Below are 26,018 nucleotides of genomic sequence, written 5' to 3'. Positions count from 1 at the left end.
AGAAGCCATCACAGTGAGAAGCCCACACACCGCAATGAAGAGTAGCCCCTGCTCGCTGCAACCAAAGAAAGCCTGTGCACAGCAACGAAGACCCAATGCAGCCAAAAATAAATAAATAAAAAAAAATAAAATGAAATAAATCCCAGTCCTTGAGTAAAAATGGCACTTTCAAAATAGGACCCGTATTTTTGCTCTGTGCCTGGGAGAGACACGCCTGGCAGGGAGTTACCACTGGACGTAGTTCCATTTCTTGACCTGAGTTGTAGTTGCATGGGGGTTTGTTTTCATTCATTAAGTTCAATACTTACATTTATTTCCCCTTTCTTATACATTTATCATATTTTACAATTAAAAAATAAAAGATGCTGTATATCATGGATGACTCAGAGTGATTGAATTGTTTTTAGCTATGAGTTAGCCCTGGGGGCAAATCTGGTTTTGGCTGTGGGGTTGTCCTGTTTGTTCTCTTCCCCCCTTTCTTTCTCTCTCTGGAATATTTTGGAATCGCGTGGGCCATCCTAACTGTGCAGCTATTTTTGCCTCTGCCTCTACCTGACAATTGGGGAGATTTTTAAGATGACAGCTCCTGTGTGTGTATGTGTGTGTGTGTGTGTGTGTGTGTGTGTCTGTCTGTCTTTCTTTCATTGTAATTGTTGTGAAAGAATCTACTTTCTTGGGTCCTGAGGAGCGCCCTTAAAAGTGTTTACTGGGAGAACATCTGAGGATGCAGCATTTGGGTGTCACATCTGCCTGATGTTTACTCTTGCTTACAGGATACGTGGACTTTTGTGACACGGTCACTGCCCAGTCAGAGGGATGGCAAATGTTTATTTCAGGTAGGATTGTTAGGGTTTCTGGAGATGGATGCAGGGATGGGGTTAGTCTAGGGAAGTGTCTCCCCCTCCGTGCTGTTGACACTGGGGCCGGAGAGTTCTTTGTTATGGAGGCTGTCTTGTGCATTGTAGGATATTTAGCAGTGTCCCTGGTCCTTGACGCCAGTAGCAGCCTCCCCCAGTTGTTACAACGAACAACGTCCCCAGCTGTTACCAAATGCCCCCCGGGGGCAAAAATCACCCCCACTTGAGTACCCCAGTTGAGACCCCCTGGTCTGGTGTGAGTGTCCCCTCGCCATACATCTTGAGCATTCTTGCCTGCTCATCCTGAGAGTGTCTTTGAGATGTAGTAGTTCAGGATGGCATCCTCCTCCCGAGGGTGTCTTAGTCATCAGGTTCTGCTTTCTGTTTCTGCAACCCCGCAAGTTCAGTGTGAAAATACATTTTTATGTAGAAACACCCTCAGCACTGACCTTTCCCTCCCGTTTCCCTCTTGTGCCATAGTGAAAGTGGGTAACGTTGGAGATTGTGAAATTGGTTCCCTTGGGAGTGACAGGCTGAGAAAGCAGGTAAAAGGCAGGTGGCGGGTGACACCAGAAGCCACTCGGCTCCCTGAATAAACTGTTAAGTTTGGGAGGTTCACTAGCGCAGGCAGCTGGAGGAGAAGCTGTCTGAAAGTTTGCCTTGGGAGTTGTCTGTTGAAATCTTACCCTGGAAGTCCTCCTGTCTCTGCGCTACGGACAGTCATTGTTTCTCTCAGTTCCCATTCCCACCCCATGAGTCCCTCCTCCTTCCCCTCAAAAGCTTTTATAACTTGAGTTCCTTCTGCAGGTGGGCGGGAGTGGGGGGGCATCCTCTGTACTAGCAGCCAGTTGGTTTTGGAGAATTTGTCATCTTCCGCTTTCTTCTCTGAAGTCTTTGGAAAGTTACACTCTGCGTCACTTTGTAAACTCACGCATTCCTTTAAGACACTTTGCCTCGCAGCTGTCCTTCTCCTTTGTTCGGTGGCCAGTCTTCCTTGAGTTTTTTGCTTCTTCCTCTCTTCAGACCAGCGAAGTGCATTGTCTGCTGCTGCCTTCTTTTGTGTGTGAATTCGCGGGAATAAAGGATGTACCAATCGAGGGGCGCTGGGTTTGAAGGGGAGAAGTGCTCGTTATCTTCCCTGGGGCACACGCCCTCTTCCAAAAGGCTTCTCCAGGGAAGAGCCCTAGCTTCCCCAGCAGGCGACCCTTGTTTTCCCTTTTGTCTCTGGGTAACTCGAAAACTCTTCTTGACCCTTTATTTGGCTGTTCACTAGTGCGGTACCAGCTCTGTGCTGTAGGGGAGCAGAGCTGCGTAGAACTTGTTCTTGGATTAAATGATCCAGTGAAGGAAATGGGGTTGTTTACCTCTGTCGTGATCTGGGAAGGGCTGAGACACTTCTCCCGAAAGTGGGGTTTTGGAGGGGTTTCTAAATGTGAGATATACGGATGGATGCACAGCCTTCGTGGGAAAAAAGCTGTGTGGATGTCACAAGGCCTTGGCAAAAGTGGATATCCGGTCATTGGAAATATTTAGTGGATGGGTCATTCTTTTTAAAATTTTTTTATTATATAATTTTTAAAGGTTACTTTTCATTTAAAGTTATTACAAAATACTGGCAATATTCCCGGTGTTGAACGATACATCCTGGAGCCTGTCTTACACCCAGTAGTGTATGTATCTCCCGCTATATTGCCCCCCCACTGGTAACCACTAGTTTGTTCTCTACATCTGTGAGCCTGCTTCGTTTATGTTATATTCACTAGTTTGTTGTATTTTTTAGATTCCACATATCAGTGATGTCATACAGTATCTATCTTTCTCTGTCTGACTTCTTTCACTGAGTATAATGCCCTCCAAGTTGGATGGGTCATTCTTGATCAGGTTTCAGAGGTGATGACACATGTCCTAGCTTGCTTCTTTAGCTTTAGCTATCCAGATAAAATGTTGGGGTACATCTGTTGGTGTTCTAAGGCTCTTTAAGCTCTAGGCTTATGAGATTCTAATGAGACATTTCTTCTGTGGCTTTAGGCAACAACCTTCTTTATCTTATCCTACTACCTACAGACACATATATGTACGTACTACATATACTGTATATGATAAATATGTGTATATATGTATAATATACATACCTTGGTATATGTATATATATATATACACATACACACATATCTTGGTGTATGTATATATACATGTCTTTATATATTTCTCTTACCTCTTTTAGTCTCTAATCCTACTAGCTTGTAAACTCCTTAAGGGCTAGGATCATATGTTAAATGTATATGTCATACTTCTTATTTCTTTTGTGGGGTCTAGGCTGCCACTCACTGGAGGGTTACTCTACCTGGCAGGGTGCCAAGACTGTACGTGTATCATTTTGTTGTAATCTTCCTGAATTAAAAACATTACAAAAATAATGCATCGAGGGCTTCCCTGGTGGCGCAGTGGTTGAGAATCCGCCTGCCAACGCAGGGGTCACGGGTTCGTGCCCCGGTCCGGGAAGATCCCACATGCCGCGGAGCGGCTGGGTCCGTGAGCCGTGGCCGCTGAGCCTGCGCGTCCGGAGCCTGTGCTCCGCAATGGGAGAGGCCACAACAGTGAGAGGCCCGCGTACCGCAAAAAAAAAAAAAAAAAAAAAAAATGCATCGAATATATGCTCACTATAAAAATTTCAAGCACAATAGAAGTCATTAAAATAAAACATTAAAATCTCTCTTCACCCTGTTTACCTTTCTTTCCTCTTTTTCAAATTACTATTAACTGTCTGGTATATATCAGTTTAGTCCTTGTGTGCCCATAGAGTTTAATGAGCTTATACTTGTCTATATTTGTAGTTTTTTTTTTTTTCTTCTTTTTGTGGTACGCGGGCCTCTCACTGTTGTGGCCTCTCCCGTGGCAGAGCACAGGCTCCGGACGCGCAGGCTCAGCGGCCACGGCTCACGGGCTCAGCCGCTCCACGGCACGTGGGATCCTCCCAGACCGGGGCATGAACCCGTGTCCCCAACATCGGCAGGCAGACTCGCAACCACTGCGCCACCAGGGAAGCCCTATATTTGTAGTTTTTTGACTTGCTTTTTTAATTTAAAGACTGAATTTTGTCAGTTCTACTTTGAGTTATCTGAATTGGTCACACCTGCCTCCTGTTGTTTAGACCTTCCAGTTATTCCAAAGCATTTGGCCTTTTCACTCAACTTCACTTGCAGTTCACTTTCTCAGTTCGTGAATGGCACTCCTTTTGCCTCTATCTCAGAAACAAAATGTGGTATGGTTTCAGCTGTTTCTGGATGTCTTCAAGCACCTTCCTTTAAGGTGTTTGGCTTATGCTTTGCAAGAAAATATGGAATTTTAGTCTTTCTCCAATGACAGATATTTGTTTCCCTATTTTCAAATTTATGCAGTTTCCTTGCTTTTTTGTATACGCAATAATTTTTTATTTCATTGCAAAATTTTAGTGTCATCTTTTACAAGACATTCTGAATAGCAGGTAAATTCCACCACTGCATTACCAGCAATGTACAAAACTGGACGGAACTGATAATGCACATCAGCGGCTGTGACCAAGTTCACCCAGGCACTGCCGGTGACCAATAGATCACAGCTTCTGCTTACCCTGTGCTCTCATAAGATGCTGTTGGGCACATCTTGATTTCAGAGATGTTACAGTATTAAAGATGAATTAGGCACATCCTGATTTCGGAGATGTTCCAATACCAAAGGTATGTGTCTTCTTGGCCATCTTTCTTTTAGTTCTTATATAACTACCCATTCTTTTAAAAACAGCTTTAAAAACATCTGGTATATGTCAATACCGTAATTTTTTTCATGCCTCCCATGCTGATGAATCTTATTTCATTTTCACAGCAGTTCATTTAGGTGGGTGGTATGCTCTGCCATTTTAGAGATGGGGAAACTAGAAGGCTAAGGAATTTTCCCAAGGCCGCAGCCAGTATGAGGTGGTTTCAGAATTGTCATGTAGGTCTGCACAACTTAAACCTGTGCTCTTGACCACTGGCTCTACTGCTTTGGCACTGAGTAGACACTCAAGTTCACGTGTGTTGGAAGAAGGAGGTGTAGTCCCTAGCTTGTGCTAGAGAATTCCATCACTGGGTAGTGGTGTCAGTATTGAGTCCGTGCTTATTATGTTGGATAGAATGATCTGTTGGAGAGCCATTGGTCGGGGCCTATCTCAAGTTGATTTTATTCAAGTGGCCTGTCCTTGGCCGATTGAAACTGACATTTTGCTTTCCCCCCCAATGGAGGACTTGTCTTTATAGGCATTTAAATTAGTCTTTGTAGAGGCTTCCTTTATTAAAAGAAACAATAACAACAATAAACAAATTATTTCTGCACCATGAGACTTGCCTTTGAATATATTCATGATGGAGAATTTTTTTCCCCCCTTTGATGGAAATATTTTGTTGGAATACCAACCAAAAGCAATTTCTTTTTGGTCAGTACTGCCCTCAAATAGTGCTGGGTGCCAAAAAGAAGGGCCCACTGTTTACAAAGTCTAGAAATAGATTTTTAAGGCAGAACTATAGTGCTGATTATAATGCCTCATATAAAAAGAAAAATCTAAGTTTTTTCTTACTTTCTCACTCTTGCGCTTAAGCTTGTATAGTTCACACATGAGAGAACTTTTTCTGAACTAGTCATTGATGTTATTTATTGTGGAAGCTGAAATGTTAATAATGTACTGTACCAGAAAGAAGTCGTAGCTGGCAAGAATTTGCCCCATCTTGTTACCTCAAACCAAGGGGCTCTCGTGGGCAGCAGGTCCAGTCTTGTGTGGAAGTAACGCTGCAGGTCTGAAAAGCGTTAATAACTACAGGCAGGCCAGAATGAGCCTCACAGCTCCAAACCCTCACTCCCAAGTTCTCTCCTGAAAACTGTTTCTCTTTTTAATGAGTCATTGTGATACCAGAAGACTGTAATTTGGGTGAATTTGCAGGTGCTCAAATCCAACTGTGATTTTTGACAGGCGACATAGCACAATCTAAAGACAGGGTTGTTTCTGGCCTGGAGGGAGGCCGCAGCAAAGAGGGAGGGCAGCCGGTTAGCTGACTCTGGAACAGGCCTTCAGGAACTGGGTGCTGGAGGGACATGGCCTGTATGAATAACTTGATTTAGAAGACGTGCGGACCCAAGATGCCAGTGTTCCATGTGGGACACTCGTGTGTCTGTTGGCAGAGAGAAATGAAAACATAAATGGTGTGTAACTTTATTGCATTAAAAATCCCTTCTCGTTATTATAAGGCCCAGTAAAGTTAGCTCTAGGGATATCACAAGTACGCTGTCTTTGATGGCCTTACAGGAACATTTTCCTTCAGCTTTTGCCTTGAATCAGGGCAGTGTTCTCCAAGAGTCATTAAACTAATTGGACATGGCTGAGGAGTGAGCCCTCCTCACACTTGTAGCTCCACAGTCAGTTGAAAAAAAGCCTCTCCATTGGTTTGGAAAGTGCTAAATTTAACTTTTTTTTTTATTATAAAAATAAGATGGGGGAGTTTGGGGACGATGAAAGAGTGATTAGCAGCATAGGGTGTTTCATCAGAAAAAAAATCCAAAGCCGTAAAAAACAGTTGATGCTAAGAGAAACCAGAACAGAACTGAATGGAAGTTTCAAAAGCAGACTTTATAAAAGTTTGATTAAAAGGTATGATAGGAGGGAGCCCAGCTGGCTGGGGCCTGGTGTAGCAGGACTGGAAAGAATGGTTGCTAATTACTGTAAAAGAGATAAAGTTGGAAAGAATGACTCGTATCAGGAATATTCTGTATTAATTAAAGATTGCATTAACCTTGTAAATGTTGTAGAGAAACGTTAAACATCTGTGGAACCTATGAAGGACAGCAGCGATGCGGTAGGGGAAGATTTAACATGCCCACAGTTAATTTATGTTGCCCAAGTAGATGATAATGACAATCCAAGAAAAGCTAACAGATATCAAAAATATAATAAGGATGCTCCGTTGTTGAATAAGGAACATACCAGAGGAATTGAAGTGGATCAGGAATTGGACTATATGTTCAGGGAAGGGAACACTGTCCAGCATTGAGGGGGCAATCTCAGGACCTTTTGAAAGTACCCATAAAATGTAACTCAGCAATAATCTTGAACTGAAGAAAGAACTCTCCCATTCTTGTGTGATTCAAGTTCCATGAGGCGGGTTGGGGTCTGTCGTGTTCTTTGATGTCCATCTGATTTGTTTTACAGTCCAGCACCTGAGTCAGGGCTTGGCTTAGTGTCTGTCACACAATAAGGTTTACTGTAAGTTACCTGGAAGGCACGGAGGTGATCACTAAAGATAAGTGACTGTGACTTTGAAGAAGAGAAGCAGTTGAGGGAAGAATGAAATTTAGATGTTGCACTTTGGGACACATTGTTTCTTCTCTAGATTTTGAAACAGTCTCATTTGGCTTTAAAGACCTGCAGAGATCTTTACCAGAGACACCTGTGGCTTAAAAAAAATGACAAAAAGAGAGAGGGCTTTGAGAGGGAGATGGATTATAGCAATTGTAAAATCAGGTGATAAATTAGACAATTGGGAGTCTAGCATGTGGCGTGTAAACGGTTTTCTGACAGGTGAATGAAAACTGCTGTGCATCTTAATTCCATTTGAGGGGAGTTTACACAGTTTAAGGAACATGAGAAGTTACTGCGAGGAAAAAGTGAAAGCAGTTCTCTTATAAAATATCAGTGTTGAAAACATTAAACAATAAGAAAATTAAATTTATCTTCTGGTCTAATTTAAAAGGAAATAAAAGTTTGCTACTGAAACCACACAAATGATTCAAGGAAGGAAGTGCATCAATCAATGTAATCTTAGAGGAAAGTGGAGGGTAATAGAAATACATTAATTATAAGACTAAGTGTACAACAAAATGTCACTAACTCTTGCGGAAAAAAAATTACCCATCTATTCATTGTAAGAGACATAGTAAAATCCAAAAGACATAGAGTGAAAAGTTAGGGAAATAAAATCCTATATGCAAGGGCTACTTTCGTGGTATCAGATAAGTAATTGCATAGCATTAAGCATTAAAGTAGATAAACAGGGTTACTACAAATTGCAAAAGTTTCATTAAACAAGTATCTGATAATGCCATGTAAAAGGACATGAAGAATTAGGAACATAAAGAATGTTGAAGGTTCTTTAAGATAAGATTAGCAAGTGCTTGCCAAATTTTGGAAGGTTAAAATATTTAGAGAGTACCTAATTTTAATGTTTCAAAGAAAGGTCCATGGGAATAGGGAACACCAAATCTAAAATGTGCTGGTGACTCGGCAACGAGAATCTGCCGTCAGGGGTGGTGGGTAAGACCGGCTGCTTCCTCAGGACACCCCAGGGGCCTTTTCTCCACACACCTGCTCCATGGGTTTGTGGAAGTGTTTGCTAACGGAAGCTTTGGGGATAAAATCCTCCCTGCTAATGAGACGAGAAGGTTGATAAAGCTTCTAGTTGGGCTTAGTCTGACACCAGCGTCTGTGGGTGGGAGTTTACAAGAGCAGTTTAAGCCCTGCCATATGGATAGAAAAGGAGACTGCAAAAGTGATTGAGAAGACAAATCTATTTTTGCTTTTATATCTTAGTAAGCATTGATATTATTTAAATTATTAGAAAACATTTTCCTGGTTCAGTATAGTGTATTTGCTCCTTTAAGAAGGTAGTCTTGTCATGGGATTATGGTGGAGAGCTTTGCTACTCAAAAAGTGGCCTCCAGGCAAACAGCATCAAGCATCACCTGAATCAGAATCTGCATTTAAACAAGATCCTCGGGTGACTATGGCTCACGTTCAAGTTTGAGATGCACTTATGTCGTAGCTAAGAATACAGGCTGACAAACCCACAGCCAGCATTGTTCTCAATGGTGAAAAACTGAAACCATTTCCACTAAGATCAGGAACAAGACAAGGTTGCCCATTCTCACCACTCTTATTCAACATAGTTTTGGAAGTTCTAGCCACAGCAATCAGAGAAGAAAAAGAAATAAAAGGAATCCAAATCGGAAAAGAAGAAGTAAAGCTGTCACTGTTTGCAGATGACATGATACTATACATAGAGAATCCTAAGGATGCTACCACAAAACTACTAGAGCTAATCAATGAATTTGGTAAAGTAGCAGGATACAAAATTAATGCACAGAAATCTCTGGCATTCTTATACACTAATGATGAAAAATCTGAGAGTGAAATTAAGAAAACACTCCCATTTACCATTGCAACAAAAAGAATAAAATATCTAGGAATAAACCTACCTAAGGAGACAAAAGAACTGTATGCAGAAAATTACAAGACACTGATGAAAGAAATTAAAGATGATACAAATAGATGGAGAGATATACCATGTTCTTGGATTGGAAAAATCAACATTGTGAAAATGACTTTACTACCCAAAACAATCTACAGATTCAATGCAATCCCTATCAAACTACCACTGGCATTTTTTACAGAACTAGAACAAAAAATTTTACAATTTTTATGGAAACACAAAAGACCCCGAATAGCCAAAGCAATCTTGAGAACGAAAAATGGAGCCAGAGGAATCAGGCTCCCTGACTTCAGACTATACTACAAAGCTACAGTAATCAAGACAGTATGGTACCGGCACAAAAACAGAAATAGAGATAAATGGAACAGGATAGAAAGGCCAGAGATAAACCCACACACATATGGTCACCTTATCTTTGATAAAAGAGGCAAGAATATACAGTGGAGAAAAGACAGCCTCTTCAATAAGTGGTGCTGGGAAAACTGGACAGGTACATGTAAAAGTATGAAATTAGAACACTCCCTAACACCATACACAAAAATAAACTCAGAGTGCATTAAAGACCTACATATAAGGCCAGATACTATCAGACTCTTAGAGGAAAACATAGGCAGAAAACTCTATGACATAAATCACAGCAAGATCCTTTTTGACTCACCTCCTAGAGAAATGGAAATAAGAACAAAAATAAACAAATGGGACCTAATGAAACTTAAAAGCTTTTGCATAGCAAAGGATACCATAAAGAAGACCAAAAGACAACCCTCAGAATGGGAGAAAATGTTTGCAAATGAAGCAACTGACAAAGGATTAATCTCCAAAATTTATAAGCACCTCATGCAACTCAATAACAAAAAAACAAACAACCCAATCCAAAAATGGGCAGAAGACCTAAATAGACATTTCTCCAAAGAAGATATACAGATTACCAACAAACACATGAAAGAATGCTCAACATCATTAATCATTAGAGAAATGCAAATCAAAACTACAGTGAGATATCATCTCACACCGGTCAGAATGGCCATCATCAAAAAATCTAGAAACAATAAATGCTGGAGAGGGTGTGGAGAAAATGGAACACTCTTGCACTGTTGGTGGGAATGTAAATTGATACAGCCACTATGGAGAACAGTATGGCGGTTCCTTAAAAACCTACAAATAGAACTACCATACGACCCAGCAATCCCACTACTGGGCATATACCCTGAGAAAACCATAATTCAAAAAGAGTCATGTACTAAAATGTTCACTGCAGCACTATTCACAATAGCCAGGACATGGAAGCAACCTAAGTGTCCATCAACAGATGAATGGATAAAGAAGATGTGGCCCATATATACAATGGAACATTACTCAGCCATAAAAAGGAATGAAACTGAGTTATTTGTAGTGAGGTGGATAAACCTGGAGTCTGTCATACAGAGTGAAGTAAGTCAGAAAGAAAAACAAATACCATATGCTAACACATATATATGGAATCTAAGGAAAAAAAATCATGAAGTGACTAGGGGTAGGACGGAAGTAAAACACAGACCTACTAGAGCATGGACTTGAGGATATGGTGAGGGGGAAGGGTAAGCTGTGACGAAGTGAGAGAGTGGCATGGACCTATATACACTACCAAACGTAGGGTGGATAGCTAGTGGGAAGCAGCCGCATGGCACAGGGAGATCAGCTAGGTGGTTTGTGACCACCTAGAGGGGTGGGATAGGGAGGGTGGGAGGGAGGGAGATGCAAGAGGGAAGAGATATGGGAACATGTGTATATGTATAACTGATTCACTTTGTTGTAAAGCAGAAACTAACACACCATTGTGAAGCAATTATACTCCAATAAAGATGTTAAAAAAAAAAAAAAAAAGGAATACAGGCTTTCGGGGGAGCCAGCCTAGGTTCAAATCCCAGCTCACTGCCTCAGCTTTGGCCGGGTTTCTTCAACCTTCTGCAACCTGCTGTGTCTTCATCTGTAAATAGGGATAATAATGGTCCCTCCCATGTAGAAATATTGTGAGATAATGCATGTGAGGCTCTTAGCTTTTATTATTGCTCACTCATATAACTAAATGTTATTTAATATTTAGTAACATATAACTAAATGTTATTTAAATAATTATTAATAATAATTATTTATATTTAAATATAATATTTAAATTATATTTTAATATTTAAATATTAATAATTATTTAAATAATAATTATTATTAATTATTTAATAATATTTAAATAATTATAATTATTATTAAATAATTATAATTAAATAATTATAATTATTTAAATAATTATTTAAATAATTATAAATATAACTAAATGTTATTTAAATAATTATAATTATTATTATATATAATAATTATATAATTATTAATAATTATAATTATTATTAATTATTTAAAAATTATTTAAAAAATTATTCCAGTTTATTGTAAAAATTTGGACAAAAATTTAGAAAAACATAACTTACAGTTCTACGATCTAAAGACTGTTAACATGTTGCTTTATTTTCTTTGATTCTTATGTCGTTTTGATCATACAGAGAATATAATTTCATATCCTGCTCTTTTCACTTGTGAATGTAACATTGGCATTTTCCCTCCTTAAGCTGATGTGGGAGAACAAATGGTCTAACATCCCAGAATGGCTGGGTGTATTCTTTGATGTCAGCTGTAAAAATCCTCTAAACCGACCAAGTCAGTGTCATGCTCTTTCACAGCTTGTTTCTTTGTCTATACATATGGGCTGCTATTCCCTGCCCTGTCTGATTTTACCTGGTAGTCGTTGAGGATCTTTGAGAATCATGTTTGTGGAAACAGCTAGTGTTAGATAAAATTCTGTTCACATCTATGTTACTGTAAGTGGGTGGTCTTGCTATGTAGGAAAAGCCTAGAAACGTAATTACCCATTGACTCCACAATTCCACTTCTAGGACTTTATCCTGATGGAATGAGTACAAAGGTTCAGCTATGAGGATGTGTGTGCCAGCATTGCTTTTAATGGTGAAAGGCTGGAAGCTAATGCTTCCTAGAAACGGTGAGTTATCACATCAATATGCTAGAATACTATGTAGACAGTAAGAAGGATGCTCTCCAATATGACATCCACTTGCCACATGTGGCTACTTAAAGTTAAATTAGTTAAGGTTAAATAAAATAAAAAATCAAAATCTTCTGTCACACCAGGCATATTTCAAGTGCTCATTGGCCCCACGTGGCTAGTGGCTACCTTATTGGGCAGCTCAGATGTAGAAAATTTCCGTCATCGCAGAAAGTTCTGTTGGATGGCACGGCTCCCGAAGAATAATTCTTACCTGGAAAGAAAATTCTTAAGAAACAGAATGATTCAGATTTGCAGTATGTGTGTGTTATGTTTCCCCTTGGTACTTGGGGCACAACATAGCATTTCTTCATTTTTCTGAATTCCATCAAACCTAGTCCCGATTGCCTTCAGTCACCAAAAGCTGGCGATTTGCAGTAAGTCAATTGTTGAATTCTGCAGATATTCTCAGGACCCCTGGGTGCCTGACCTGGTCACTGGCATTACTGTTGCTTTTTGTTCTAAGGCCTGTTGCTTAGCTTTGGACCTTCTTGTCTGCCAGACACTGCAATCCACCCCTTCCCATAAATTAACTCTTCCCACACATTTTACAGCAGTGATTTACAAGGGCTACATGGAGAGTAAACCCCTATGCCCCTCCCCCATTCAGACGGGTGGGAAATGTTAACCTATGGGGAGAAAAAAGGCTGAAACCAGACTACATTAGTAATCAATAATAAGAAAGCTCTCAATTCGTTTGTGCGCTCAGCTTTCGTCGGGTTTGCAGATCCCAGTGGATACTTCGGAGAGGGCTCTGCAGTGGTGGACCCTGCATCCCCGCCCTTCCCAGCAGCATGAGGCCTCCAGGCACCCAGGCCTCTTCAGGAACACCCTCCCTGCCTTGCCAGTGGGCTGAACTGATACAGATGACCCTTGCCCTAACTTTCTTGTCAGGTGGTGTTGGTGCCCAAGCGATCCCTATTTCTTGCTGGATTTATAGCAAATGGTTCTGGCCAGCTTGACTGAGAAGCGTTTCCCAGCTCGTTCCTTCTCCCACAGCTAAATGCAGCCTTATGTCTATAGTGAGTACCCTTGCTTGCTGTCTGGTCTAACTATTGATTTAAGCTATGCCCGTGTTTGTACAGTTTTTCAGAGAAGGCTTCCTATACACCCTTCACGGCTCTACTAGTGAATTTCCTTGTCTAGAAAGCTTTCCTCCCATAATTCAAATCCCAACCCAGAATGAATCTCACTTCTTCTGAAAATAAATTGATATATGCCTACATTGCGAAATGATTAGCACAGTAAGTTAACACCCATCGCTTTACATAGTTACAATTTTTTTTCTTGTGGTGAGAACTTTTAAGATGTACTCCTTTAGCAACTTTCAAATATATAATACAGTATTGTTAACTATAGTTGTCATTGCTGTACATTACATCCCCAGGACTTATTAAGAATAAAACTGGAAGTTTGTACCTTTTGACCACTGTCACCCATTTCTCTACCCGCCCCCCCATCCCAGCCCCTACCTCTGGCAAACACCAGTCTGTTCATTTCTATGAGTTTGGGTTTTTTAAAGATTCCACATATAGGTCAGATCGTACAGTGTTTGTCTTTCTCTGTCTGACATATTTCACCTAGCATAATACCCTCAAGGCCCATCCATGTATTCCAAATGGCAGGATATCCTTCTTTTTTTTATGGCTGAATAATATTCCATAATCTCAGTTCTTAACGGCTGCCACTACCTTGCTTTTGTTCATGTTAAACTTCACACGTGGTCTTCTAATTTATTTATGCTCGTTCCCTATACTTGAGTGGTTCTTAAACCTCAGTGATTATAAGAGTAGCCTGGGTGTTTCAAAATACATACTTTTAAATTCCTTTAAATTCTGGAATCTCTCAAACATCATTAAAAAACCAAGAATAATATAACAAATACTAGTGTACCTGTCACACAGATCTATCAGATTTTTAACATTTTCCTTATAAATTCAGATTTCTTAAAGAAAAAAGTAGTACAGATCCTCTCGAACACTGTCCCTCATCTCATTACCTTCTCTTCTGCCCAGAGACCACTGCTGTCCTCAAGTTGGCATATAGCCTTTCTGTCTCTGTTTTAATCTTTTGCCACATTCGTGTGTGTCTCTCTCCAATGCATAGTATTTTAAAGTGTACACAATTGCTATCATTCTGTGTGTACTTTTGCAACTTAACTTTTTCATTTATTCTTGTAATTAATTTTGAGGTCCATCCCTGTTGCCACATGTAGATGTGTTTTTTTTTAAACTGCTGCAGGTATCCCATTGTATGAATATGCTGAAGTCTGTTCCCTCATCTCGTAAGACATTTAGCCTGTGACCGTGACTAGGCACACTGCAGTGAAAATCCTTGTGCACAGAGCAGGACTTCATAATATTCTCGAAGTAGAATCCTGGATCAAGGGGTTTGCACATTCTCTGCTTGTCTAGATCATGCCAACTTACCCTCTGAAATGGTGCTATCTATTTCTATTCCCATTAGTGGTTTATGAGAGCACCTGCTTCCCCACATTTCTTCCAATATTTGGACTTGAGTTCTTCATTAGTTTTCCCAAGGGCACAAAGTGGTAACTTGCTGTGGTTTCAGTATCCTTTGCCTTGATTACCAGTGAGGGGAGTGCGGTAGGCTATGGCCAGACCTCCCCGCCTCACCCCCCCACTCCTGGTCCCCCAGTTGGATATAGATGGAGAACCGGGAAGGACATTCGGCACAGGTGCAGGTGAGAGATGGCTGCTTCCGTGTCGGCGTGGCAAGAATTTCCAGGTCCAGGACTCCAGGCCTTGGGGCTGGGTAATCAGGTCTAATTCTGCTGAAGGGTTGAATGTCTGCTTTCGGCATGGATTCTGGGGGCTCCTATGGCTCAGCGTCTCGAAGGCGGTTCTGGGCTTCTCTGTCTTGGTAGGTGTTTTACCCTGTCAGGGCTGCTGAGATCCCTGGACTGAGGGTGCTCCATGATGAGAAAACCAGCAGAGCACTGGGGGACCACTTTCCGGACTCCACTTCTGATGGTGGTGTGGGGGAGTGACGGCTCAGAAGAGGGGCAGGCTCTTGAATCAAATGGTCCGGGTTCACATCCTGGCTGTGTGACCTCAGGCCAGTTACAGAACCTCTCTGTGCCTCAGTGGGCTCTTTCCCTGTAAAAGGGAGGTAACGCCAGCCTCATAGCATTCTTGGGGGGAGTGGACGAGATCATGGACGCAAGGTACTTAAGTCCGGTGCCTGGCACTTCAGCAGCATCACCACCTGCTTACTAATCCATACTCTGCAGCTGGGTTTGAGGGCTGGGGCTGTCGTTTATGTCTGAACAACCCGTGCCCAGCCCAGTGCTGGTACTGAAGTGGGTGCTCAGTGAACGGTTGTTGAATGAATGTATGAGCTTCTGCTTATGTATGAACTTCAGTTTGTTACCGCAGCCTATGTTAAGCCTATCGAGTACTGGAAATATTTTCGACCAGAGACGACTGTGATCCTGGTGATGGTCTTAAAACAGAGATGAGGACTCTTGGTCTACCTGGCATTTTCAGTCCTGAAATTTCTGGTCATCAGCCATGAACCTGAAATTAGGTTTTTCTGACTCGTTTTCACACTGACTTTGAAAAATTTATTCTTCCCATTTTTTTCTCTCCCTGAGATGTTTTCCCCCTTGCCTTGTTGGCCTTTCTGAAACATTCAAACAGCTTTTTGTTTGTTTGTTTGTTTCTTTGTTTGGTGGCTCTGAAATACCCAAGTATTTGGAGTTCGCACTTGAGCTTGTCTACAAGTTCTAGAGGGTACTCTTCTTCATGACCTAGGACATATTGAAGGGTCAGTACTAAGGTAGACTCGGGAAGGAGAGTCCTGAGAATTCTGGATATATTGTAGGTCTGCTGCAAGTTCAAATGGCTCGTCTCAGTCTTTGCCTCTACAGAATCCTTTTTTCCACTTTTCAGTCGAAGAGGGTGACTACACCCTATGGGGCCATCCTGCAGACTAAGTGAGTGATGATAATTTTCCACATGTTGGCTCTGCTCTTTCAAGGGAATGAACAGCTTGCTTCTGGGAGGTTCATTAAGTTTCCTGGGTTCTCTGGAGCACCTCCTTTTAAATGAGTTCCTACTGTGAACCAAAGAGCCTCAAAGATTTTGAAAATAGAAATGCCCTTCCTCTAAGTACATTTAGAGGAAGACACACGGACTGTTCCCTTGTCTGTTTAAATAATTTTCATTTATTTGAGAGACGGAGGAAGAGAGCAGAATGGAATGAAATTGAACTCTCTCTGGACTTGAGTTCTTTGCATACATAAGGCACCATACAAAGGCCATTTAGTGGATCCAGAAACCCAGGGAGATGAGGAACAAAACAGAGGGTAAATGGCTAGCTTTGTAGAATAGATAAATAACAGTGCCACATGGAAAGGGTGACCTGAATGAAGGGAGGGAAATAATGTGGTAAAGACTAAACCAAAGGAAGACATCATCAAAACAACACAGAAGTCAGAGTGCAAAGTTGTAAATGTTAATGGGAGAGCAAAGTAGAGTCGTGTACTGACAGTTAATCGGAATTGTGGGGTGGAGGAAGTGCTGGGCCCCAGAGACAATGGATTTCAATCTCATAGGATTAGAATTTTAATTACTGTTCTTTTGCATTGCCTGGGATTTGGGGATGAACATATTTGTGTGTGTGTGTGTGTGTACATAAATATACACACAGCCCTGTATATAGATGTGTGTGTTTATATACATATAAATATTGCTAGCTTTGGTTCTGGGAAGAAATTCAGCATCGGACATAGGAGGTCATCACACTACATCTGCTTCCCTATTTTAAAATGATCTATTGGGGATGATATCACTGACTTCTTAGAACAATTACTTATTGTTCACTTACTTGTAAGGCACTGTGGCAGGTACTGATGGATGTACAGAGCTTCTCCTGACTTTAAGTAATTGAGTTTTAGCACAAGAGGGAAGCTGTGCACATAGGTCTGCATAAGGCACGTGTGGTCCTGGGGAGAGCGATGCAGTCAGGAGAGGGGCACAGACCAGATGCTGCCCGAGTTCAGAGGAGGACCACACTTCTTCCAGCTGCAATGGATACACAGGGATTGTGAAGGAGGTCCCTGACATGAGCTTGGAGGAAAGGGTGGGAGTGAGGCTGGAATTTCGGGCTGGTGGGGCAGAGTCCCAGAGGTGGGAAGGTATATGGTGTATCTGGGGACTCACAAAGATGATAGTTTTGCTGGAGTCTCAAGAAGCCGTGGGAGATAAAGCTAGGAAGAGGGCATGTCTACTACGAAGACTGCTTCTACTAACTGACCCAGTTAATGGCACTTACTGTGTCCCAGGCACTGTGGAAAGTGCTTTACACACATGATTTTGTCAGATCTTCTCAAGATCCCTGTGTGATAGGGACTGTCACCATCATGGCTTGACCTAGTAGGAGACTGACACTCAGAGAAACAAAGCAACTTGCCTGGACTTGGGTAAGAGCTAGGCTGTGGACCCTGTGCTTTTCCAGCTCTAGGGCCCGTGCTTTGGTGGGTGGGGTGGTGATGACCAGAGATGCCAGTGAGAGCCTGGGCTCATGTGATTTTGGCACTGGGAAGGCTTTGCCTTGATCAGATCTGTTTGGAAACGCTGATGTTGGCCTTTTTTTGGAGGCTCTGGTATGTCTGAGTAAGGACAGCCTTTTCTGGACTGTCTGATGCAGGAAGGGGCCTGGATTTGGAGACCTTGGAGTGAACAGTTTCCCTTGCATGGTGAGAGCAGAAGCTGGGTTTGTAAATTAAGGTAAAGAAGTTGAGCTGGGGATGAAGTGGAGGCAGCTGTGCCCCCCTTATGGGCGTATTCGGGGGACTTCCATGCTTGAATTTATGGACCAGTAAAGTAATGAAAAAGAAACCAAAAGAGGCTGGACTTCCGATGTTGCCTCACCTACCTTTATTTGATCAAATGAAGACAATGAAAAAAGAGTCACCTTTTATCAAATCACCACCATTTTATAATAGACATCAGATTTTAATACAATATAGGAGTAGCTCATCCTCAGAACCCAGGGTGGCCCTTTAAATGGGATTCAAAGAAGAGCTGCAGCAGTTGTTCCTTCAGTTTCTAATTTCGTCACTGACCGCTTCGCAGTGGACCAAGGCGTTCTTGCGATGCGCGCTTGGGAACCGCGGATGGAGGCCGTGCTGTCCCGAGGTGTGAGTGCGGGGAAAGGAAGCTGGAAGCAGAGGCTGGGGGCCGTGGGAGATGTCGGTGACCCGTGTTCAGGAATGTGGGTGTTTAGGGTTTAGGGAAGGGTTTTCTTTTTCTTTTTTTTTTTTATTTATAAATTTATTTATTTGTTTTTGGCTGCATTGGGTCTTCGTTGCTGCACGTGGGCTTTCTCTAGTTGCGGCGAGTGGGGGCTACTCTTTGTTCCGGTGCGCGGGCTTCTCATTGTGGTGGCTTCTCTTGTTGCGGAGCACGGGCTCTAGGTGCGCGGGCTTCAGTAGTTGTGACACGTGGGCTCAGTAGTTGTGGCTCGCAGGCTCTAGAGTGCAGGCTCAGTAGTTGCGGCACACGGGCTCCAGTAGTTGTGGCACGCAGGCTCAGTAGTTGTGGCGCACAGGCTTAGTTGCTCCGTGGCATGTGGGATCTTCCTGGACCAGGGCTCGAACCCGTGTCCCCTGCATTGGTAGGCGGATTCTTAACCACTGCACCACCAGGGAAGCTCTAGGGAAGGGTTTTCTAGGGAGCCCTGACGATGTTGAGAGGAACTGGGGAGGGCTCCTGAGAACATAGGAGGGTGGGACATGCCGGAGAGACGAGGGAGGGAAGAAGAATGGTGGGGGCAGATCTGACATTTATTTAACACCCGCCGGAGGTGCGTTATGAGAGATCTCTCACGTGATCCTCATAAAAAGTCTCTGGGAGACAGAGGCACTATTATTCCCATTTTTACAGATGAGGAAACTGATACTGCAGGTGTTGGATGTGCCAAAGTCACGTCACAGCCAGGTCGCAGAGCTGGGGTTCACATGCTCTTTGGAACCTAGAAGGTGGCTTATTTATTTGGAGTAACAGTCGTGATGTGTTGAGGCCCTTCTGCGTTTCCCCTTGGGCCTCGTTGGTTGTCTTGTGACTTGGTGACTGTGTCAGGTGCTTATATTCCTGAAGCGCAGCCTCAGCATTTGGTATCTGACAGACAGGACTGTATCGATGTACAGATTTCCTAAGAGCTTCTGGCATGCGCGCCAGTCCCCGGCTCAGCTTCGTGATTTTATCCGCAGGCCTGCATCGTGGAATCGTGTGCCTTACCCGAGGGTGGCAGCTGGGGGCTCTGGTTTCTCCCCCTCGGGAAACAGGGATCCCCGACATTCAGAGCAACCAGGATTCGAGCCCTGGGGCTGCCTCCTCAGTCCAGGCCCATCTCACTCCCATCTGAGGAGCTTCTGCCTCACAGAGGGAGGTGTGAACCCCTCGGAGGCCCTCCTGGAAAACTCAGAATAGAATCTTTGAACAGCTGCCCAAGGATGGTTTTCAGATTTTCAGCCCTTTTTCCTCTTTTAATGGAAGCTCCGTCTGGCTAGCTGGTTAATGGGTCCCAGGTTCTCCCAGGCCACTTACTTCCTAATTTTCAGGCATTATCCATGGAGAAAAACCACCCTGCAGGAGCTTATGCCTTAATGAGCCCCGTCAAAGTCAATCTCAAGTCCTGGGCAGCAGCTTTGATCATGACGATGGGCATTTGGGTTCCACCGAGGGGGACAATGGGAGAGTCTGGCTCTACCCATGATTTATTCATCGCTTCCTGGGCCGCACTGCCTGCCTGGCTGTCCTTGGGAAGGACCCAGCCTCAGCTCCGGGCTCTATACAGCCTATGGGGCTTACAGGGCCTTACGTCTGGATGTTTCTGCACAGCTGGAAGGCAGCCAGATGTTGGAAGCCGAGCTGCATACCTTGGGTAAACCCTTTTCCAGCAGCCCTTGGGGCTCCTTACTGGCAGACTAACTCTTCCCCCTCCTCCAAGGCATGTGGGGCTCACGTGCGGGAGCACGCTTGCTCAGAGACCCACTGATAGAACATTTACATCAGTGACTTGGTACCAGGCCCTGGTTGTATGTTTTAAAAGTCTTAACGACACATCAGCCATAAGGATGCTGGCATGTTGGCTTTTGGTTTCTTGCCTGTGGTTTTTGTTTTTACGAGGAGTGAAGAAGTGTGGCCCGATCTTCTGGAAAGGAGGCTGCTGTGTGAGAGAAACTGCTCCCTTGCGTGGCTTGTTGAGTGCCCTGTGTGCCCCTGGCAGCGTTCTTAGTGCGTTTGGCATCCTTGTCTCCTTTTAATCCTCTCACCGTCTTCTAGGTGGGTTGAATTATGTCCCCCCCAAAAAGATATGTTCACGTCCTTACCCCTGGTATCTGTGGATGTGACCTTATTTGGAAATGGGGTCTTTGCAAACGTAATTATTTAAGATGAAATCCTACTGGATTAGGGTGGGTGTGCATTCCAAGGACTGGTGTCCTTAAGAGGAGGGAACGCACAAATGGATACACACAGGGGAAGATGGCCGTGCGAAGGCAGAGGCAGTAATTGTAGTGATGTGGGTACAGACCAAGGAACGCCAAGGAGTGCCGGCCACCACCAGAAGCTAGGAGAGAAGTGAGGAAACATCTTCCCTAGAGCCCTCAGAGAGAGTGTAGCCCTGCCAACAGCTCGATTTCCAACTTCTATCCTCCAGAACTGGGAGAGAATAGATTTCTGGGGTTTTGTTTTGTTTTTTTCTGGAAGTATAGTTAATTTACAATGTTGTGTTAGTTTCAAGTGTACAGCAAAGTGATTCAGTTATTTATACATATGTACATATATACACATATATATTGTTTTTCAGATTCTTTTCCATTATAGGTTATTATAACATGTTGAGTAGAGTTCCCTGTGCTATACAGTAGGTCCTTGTTGGTTACCTATTTTATATATAGTAGTGTGTATATGTTAATCCCAAACTCCTAATTTATCTCCCCCCCATCCCCTTTGGTACCATAAATTACCGAAGTTTGTTTCCTTTGTCTGTGAGTCGTTTCTGTTTTGTTTTTTTTTTTGAGGGGGGGGTACGCGGGCCTCTCACTGTTGTGGCCTCTCCCGTTGTGGAGCACAGGCTCCGGACGTGCAGGCTCAGCGGCCGTGGCTCACGGGCCCAGCCGCTCCGCGGCATGTGGGATCCTCCCAGACCGGGGCATGAACCCGTGTCCCCTGCATCGGCGGGCGGACTCTCAACCACTGCGCCACCAGGGAAGCCCTCTGTTTCTGTTTTGTAAGTAAGTTCATTTGTATCATTTTTTTAGATTCCACATATAAGTGATATCATATGGTATTTGTCTTTCTCTGTCTGACTTACTTCACTTAGTATGATAATCTCTAGGTCCATCCATGTGGCTGCAATGGCATTATTTCATTCTTTTTTTATGGCTGAGTAGTATTCCAGTGTATATATGTACCACATCTTCTTTATCCATTCCTCTGTCAGTGGATGTTTAGGTTGCTTCCATGTCTTGGCTATTGTAGATTTCTGTTGTTTTAAGCCACCAGTTTGTGGTAACCTGTTAAGCAGCTCTAGGAAACAGTACAGTAGGAATTACCTAGAAGGGAATTTAGAAGGGCATTAACCCCATTCTGCAGATGCACAAACCAAGACTCAGAGGTAGTGAGCATTCTGTCCCGGGTCACTCAGCTCGTGTGTGGAGACAGAGGAATGAGGGATTGCATGGTGCTGTGGCCAAGGCCGTGCTTTCAGGGTGAGGCGGGGAATCTCTGATGCCCATTTTCTGGGTCACCTTACTGAGCAGTTAGGACTAAGAGAGAGGTCACTCAGTTGCAGTGTAGATTTGCTTTCGATCTGGATTCAGCCAGAAGTTTCTCTGAGTGTGACTGTGGGGGGACCCTTGCTTTGGCTGAGGGGACACAGGTCTTTTGTCCAGAGGATCTAAGTACGGGGTGGAGATGTCATTTCTGTGACATGACATGTATGTTCAGGGAGGCTCACAGGTCATCAAGGGCCAAGCCTCATTCTTCGGAAAGGTTGGACAGCCTTGCTCCAAATCTGTCAGTAGTTGGAAAAAAGAAGAGAAATAACAGAAGGTACCATCTTTCCTAATCTCTCTAATCCTGTCTGTTCCCAGCTGTGCTCTTCTCTGCGTCTGCTTCTTTCCCCGCTCCTTGTTCTCAGCTGGGAGGGAGAGAAGTAGGCAGGGGTCACGTGTTGGAAAGATATTATTCTGAAGGCAGTGGAACACCCATAAAACTGAAGGCTTTTATGGAGAGCAGTGCCGTGGCTTGTCAGATATCGTTATGGGCTGAATTGTGCCCCCCTACTGCTCCCAAATTCAAGTGTTGAAACCCTAACCCCTGTACCTCAGAATGGGCACCTTTAAAGATAGAGATTAGGCCTTTAAAGAGGTGATTAAGTTAAAATGAGGCTAAGGTGGGCCCTCATCCCATCTGATTGGTGTCCTTATTAGAAGAGGAAATTTGGACATACAAAGAGAGACCAGGGATGCAGGCACACAGAGGAAAGGCCACGTGAGGACACAGCAAGGAGGTGGCTGTCTGCAAGCCAAGGGGAGAGGCCTCAGGAAAAAGCAACCCTGCCCACACCTTGATCTTAGACTTCTAGCCTCCAGAACTGTGAGAAAATACATTTCTATTCTTTAAGCCATTCAGTCTGTGGCATTTTGTTCCGGAGCCCAAGCAGACTCTTAGAGACGTTTCAAAGCTGAGTGTAGCATCAGCGGGGAGCGTGGATGGGGGTGATGTCATGGGCATTCATAGCAGCTGGGAGCTTGCAGGGAAGAGGTGAAGGCGGCCTGCACTAGGGTGGTGGCTGCAGAGGTGGAAAGAAGTGGGAAGGTTACAGAACAGTGTAGAGGTAGGATCCACAGGGGCTTGTCATTGATTACCGGGAGGGGGCCCGAGTGGGCTTGGAAGGAATCCAGGAAGATGGGCTTTTGCCTGGTTGAGTGGATCCAGGGAACACCCAAGGAACTGCAGGCGTGGGGGGCCAGGAGTCTGAGTTGTCTGTGAGAAGACGTCCTGGGTTTTGTATCTGGAGCTCAGAGGAGAGATCTGGGCAGTGATGGAGATTGGGAAAGTGCCAGCATCTAGAGGGCATTACGTCGCGGGCGCCAGCGAGGTCGCACCTGAGCGGAGAAGAGCTGAGCTTCGCGGAGCACAGAGCTCTGAGGACTCCATCTTCTCAGGGAAGACGCCACCCAAGGAGCTCTAGAGGAGGAATGGCCAGCTCTCCGTGCTGAGCAATGGAGAAGAGTTTTAGGACACAAGCTGGGATGGAAACGGAGATTGGGAATCTTTAGTGTGGATGTGTGGGGAGATCCATCGGGGGCTGGAGGGTCTTAAAGGAGGAGGAGCAGAGGACCAGAGGCACCACAATGGCTTAAACATTTTCATCGCGATCTGTCTTTACATTGGTAATATCTGTAATGGTTCAGAATTTGAAGAAAATATGGTGAAAAAGTAGTTCTCTCTCTCACGCCTGCTGCCTCACGATGCAGTTTACTAGGTACCAGTTATACTAGTTCTCCAGCGCAGAGGAAACCAGCCCTCAGATTCTTGTGTGTTCTTCCAGAGGTAGCTGTTTATGGCTATGTAATATGTAATATATAGACATCGGTTTAGAGATGGATATCCATATGTAGTATCTATCTAGAGTTGTATATACTGTATATAATATTGGGTATATGTATTCTAAATTTAACTTCTTTGTAGAAATCGTAGCATGCAGGTTCTACAATTTGTACCTATTTACTGATTTGAATTTTGTTTTGAAAAAGAAATGTAACCCTGTGGTTTAATATTCATAAGGTGCAAAATAGCACACAATGAACAGTCTCCCTCTCCTCCTGTCTCCAGCCACCCCTGGTCTCCTCCCTGGAGACACCTCTTGTTTGTTTGTTTGCATTTTGGTTATTGTTGTTTATTTCCAAATATATTTCAGAGCTCTCTCTGTCAGAACAGAAAGAGTTGCCTAATTTATTTTTATGGTTGATGGTATTCATGGTATTCTGTTATGTGGGTGCACCATAAATTACTTAACCAGTCTCCTATTGGTAGATTTACATCCTTGCTGTGACAGACAATGTTATATTACATTATATAAATACATTAAAATAACATAGGTTATTTTAAATGTCCAGTGAAGTAGAATTGTTGAAGAGCTAAGTGCATTTGGTATTTGGTCATTACTGCCTAATTGTCCCCTGGAGGGGCTGTTCCAGTTTACCCCAACCAGCTGTAAAATGAGGGTGCCAGTTTCCCCACTGCTTTCCAACTCACTGTTATCAGACATTTTATCATAGTCACTGTCTCATGGTCACTGCTCTTTTAATGAGTGAGCATCTTTTCCAAATGATCTTTTCTTATTGATTTGTAGGAGCTACTTATATATTAAGGAAATTAGCTCTTTGTGATATATGTTGCAGAATATATTTTCTTACTTTAGTCAGATTTATTAATCCTTTCTTTCTAGATGAAAAAATTGTTCCAGATTTTCACTTCACACTTAAGCCTCCCTCACTCCAAAATTACACATTAAAAATTTGCATTTTCTCCTTTTATTTTTCATATTTAAATCTTTTATCCATGTGGAGTTTATTTTGGTGTCATGTGTGAGCCAAGGGCTCCAATTTATTTTTTTCCAGGTGGCTACCTATTTCTTCCAATCATTTACTGAATAATGCCCCCTGCCCACTGACTAGACCTGTATTAGTTTTCTATTGCTGTGTAACAATATTATTACCAATGTAGTGTCTTAAAACAGCACACATTTATTTTCTCACAGTTTCTATGGGTTAGGAGTCTGGGCATGGCTTAGCCAGATTCTCTACAAGGCTCCAATCAAAGTGTCAGCTGGAGCTGAAGTCACATCTGAGGCTTGCCTGGGGAAAGATCCATTTCCAAACTCACGTGGTTGTTAGCAGCATTCATTTCCTGGAAGGCATGTGGACTGAGGCATCATTTTCTTGTTGCTCTCAGTTCCTTGTCATGTGGGTCCCCAGCATGGCCTCTTGTTTTATCAAGTCAGCAAGAGAAAGAGGGGGTCCTACAGTCTTCTGTAACATCTCTTCACCTTTGCTTTGCTGGAAGCAAGTCACAGTCTTGTCCACATTCAAGGGGAGATGATCACACAAGGGCATGACACCAGGAACCACGGAGGGGCCTTTTTTTTTTTTTTTTTTTTTTCTGTTATGCGGGCCTCTCACTGTTGCGGCCTCTCCCATTGCAGAGCACAGGCTCCGGACACGCAGGCTCAGCGGCCATGGCTTACGGGCCCAGCCACTCCGCGGCATGTGGGATCTTCCCGGACTGGGGCACGAACCCGTGTCCCCTGCATCGGCAGGCGGACTCTCAACCACTGCACCACCAGGGAAGCCCCATGGAGGGGCCTTCTTAAGAGTGTGTCTGCTACCCTACCTTTTTATAATTTAACTTTCTATGTATATTTGAACTCATTTCTCTAATGCCACCAACTCTTAAGGAGTAAGAAGAGGAAGAGACACCTGCTCACAGATGGGGAGGAGGTGCCATGGAGCTGTGCTCATCTTTGCCAACTCCCTTGGCCTTGGAGCTTAACCCTGGCCAGCTGTGGACTGTGTTTCACTGAGACACGAAAGCATCTGGCTCTATACCTTGGCTGACCTTGATACGAGGGGCTGCCTGCTGCCTTCATGTCCATGTTCCATGTCTCCAGGCCGAGATAACCTAGCAACTGCTTGGATGTAATGGAAGTTTGCAGTCTCACTTCCATGCATTTGGCCCTGGAATTCTGTGTTTTAGTAGAGAC

The 26,018-nt window shown here is 43.5% G+C and overlaps 1 protein-coding gene across 3 annotated transcripts in view; it reads left to right on the top strand.

Annotated features, from left to right (window-relative positions):
* The window catches only part of LDLRAD3 (low density lipoprotein receptor class A domain containing 3), a 253,559-nt gene that overhangs the window by 3,715 nt on the left and 223,826 nt on the right, over window positions 1-26,018 (top strand). The window contains exon 1 of one of the 3 annotated variants that reach the window (XM_067039436.1): window positions 779-836. The exons of the other annotated variants lie outside the window; for them this stretch is intronic. Coding sequence (XP_066895537.1) covers window positions 824-836 — 13 coding nt within the window. The 5' untranslated portion in view covers window positions 779-823. Of the gene's footprint in view, window positions 1-778; window positions 837-26,018 lie in introns of those variants that run through there. 3 annotated transcript variants of the gene reach the window in all.

The sequence above is a fragment of the Kogia breviceps genome, chromosome 7, assembly GCF_026419965.1.
Source record: "Kogia breviceps isolate mKogBre1 chromosome 7, mKogBre1 haplotype 1, whole genome shotgun sequence".
NCBI lineage: Eukaryota > Metazoa > Chordata > Mammalia > Artiodactyla > Physeteridae > Kogia > Kogia breviceps.
Note: the sequence above shows the minus strand (reverse complement) of the source record. Positions and strands in the feature narration are given on the sequence as shown.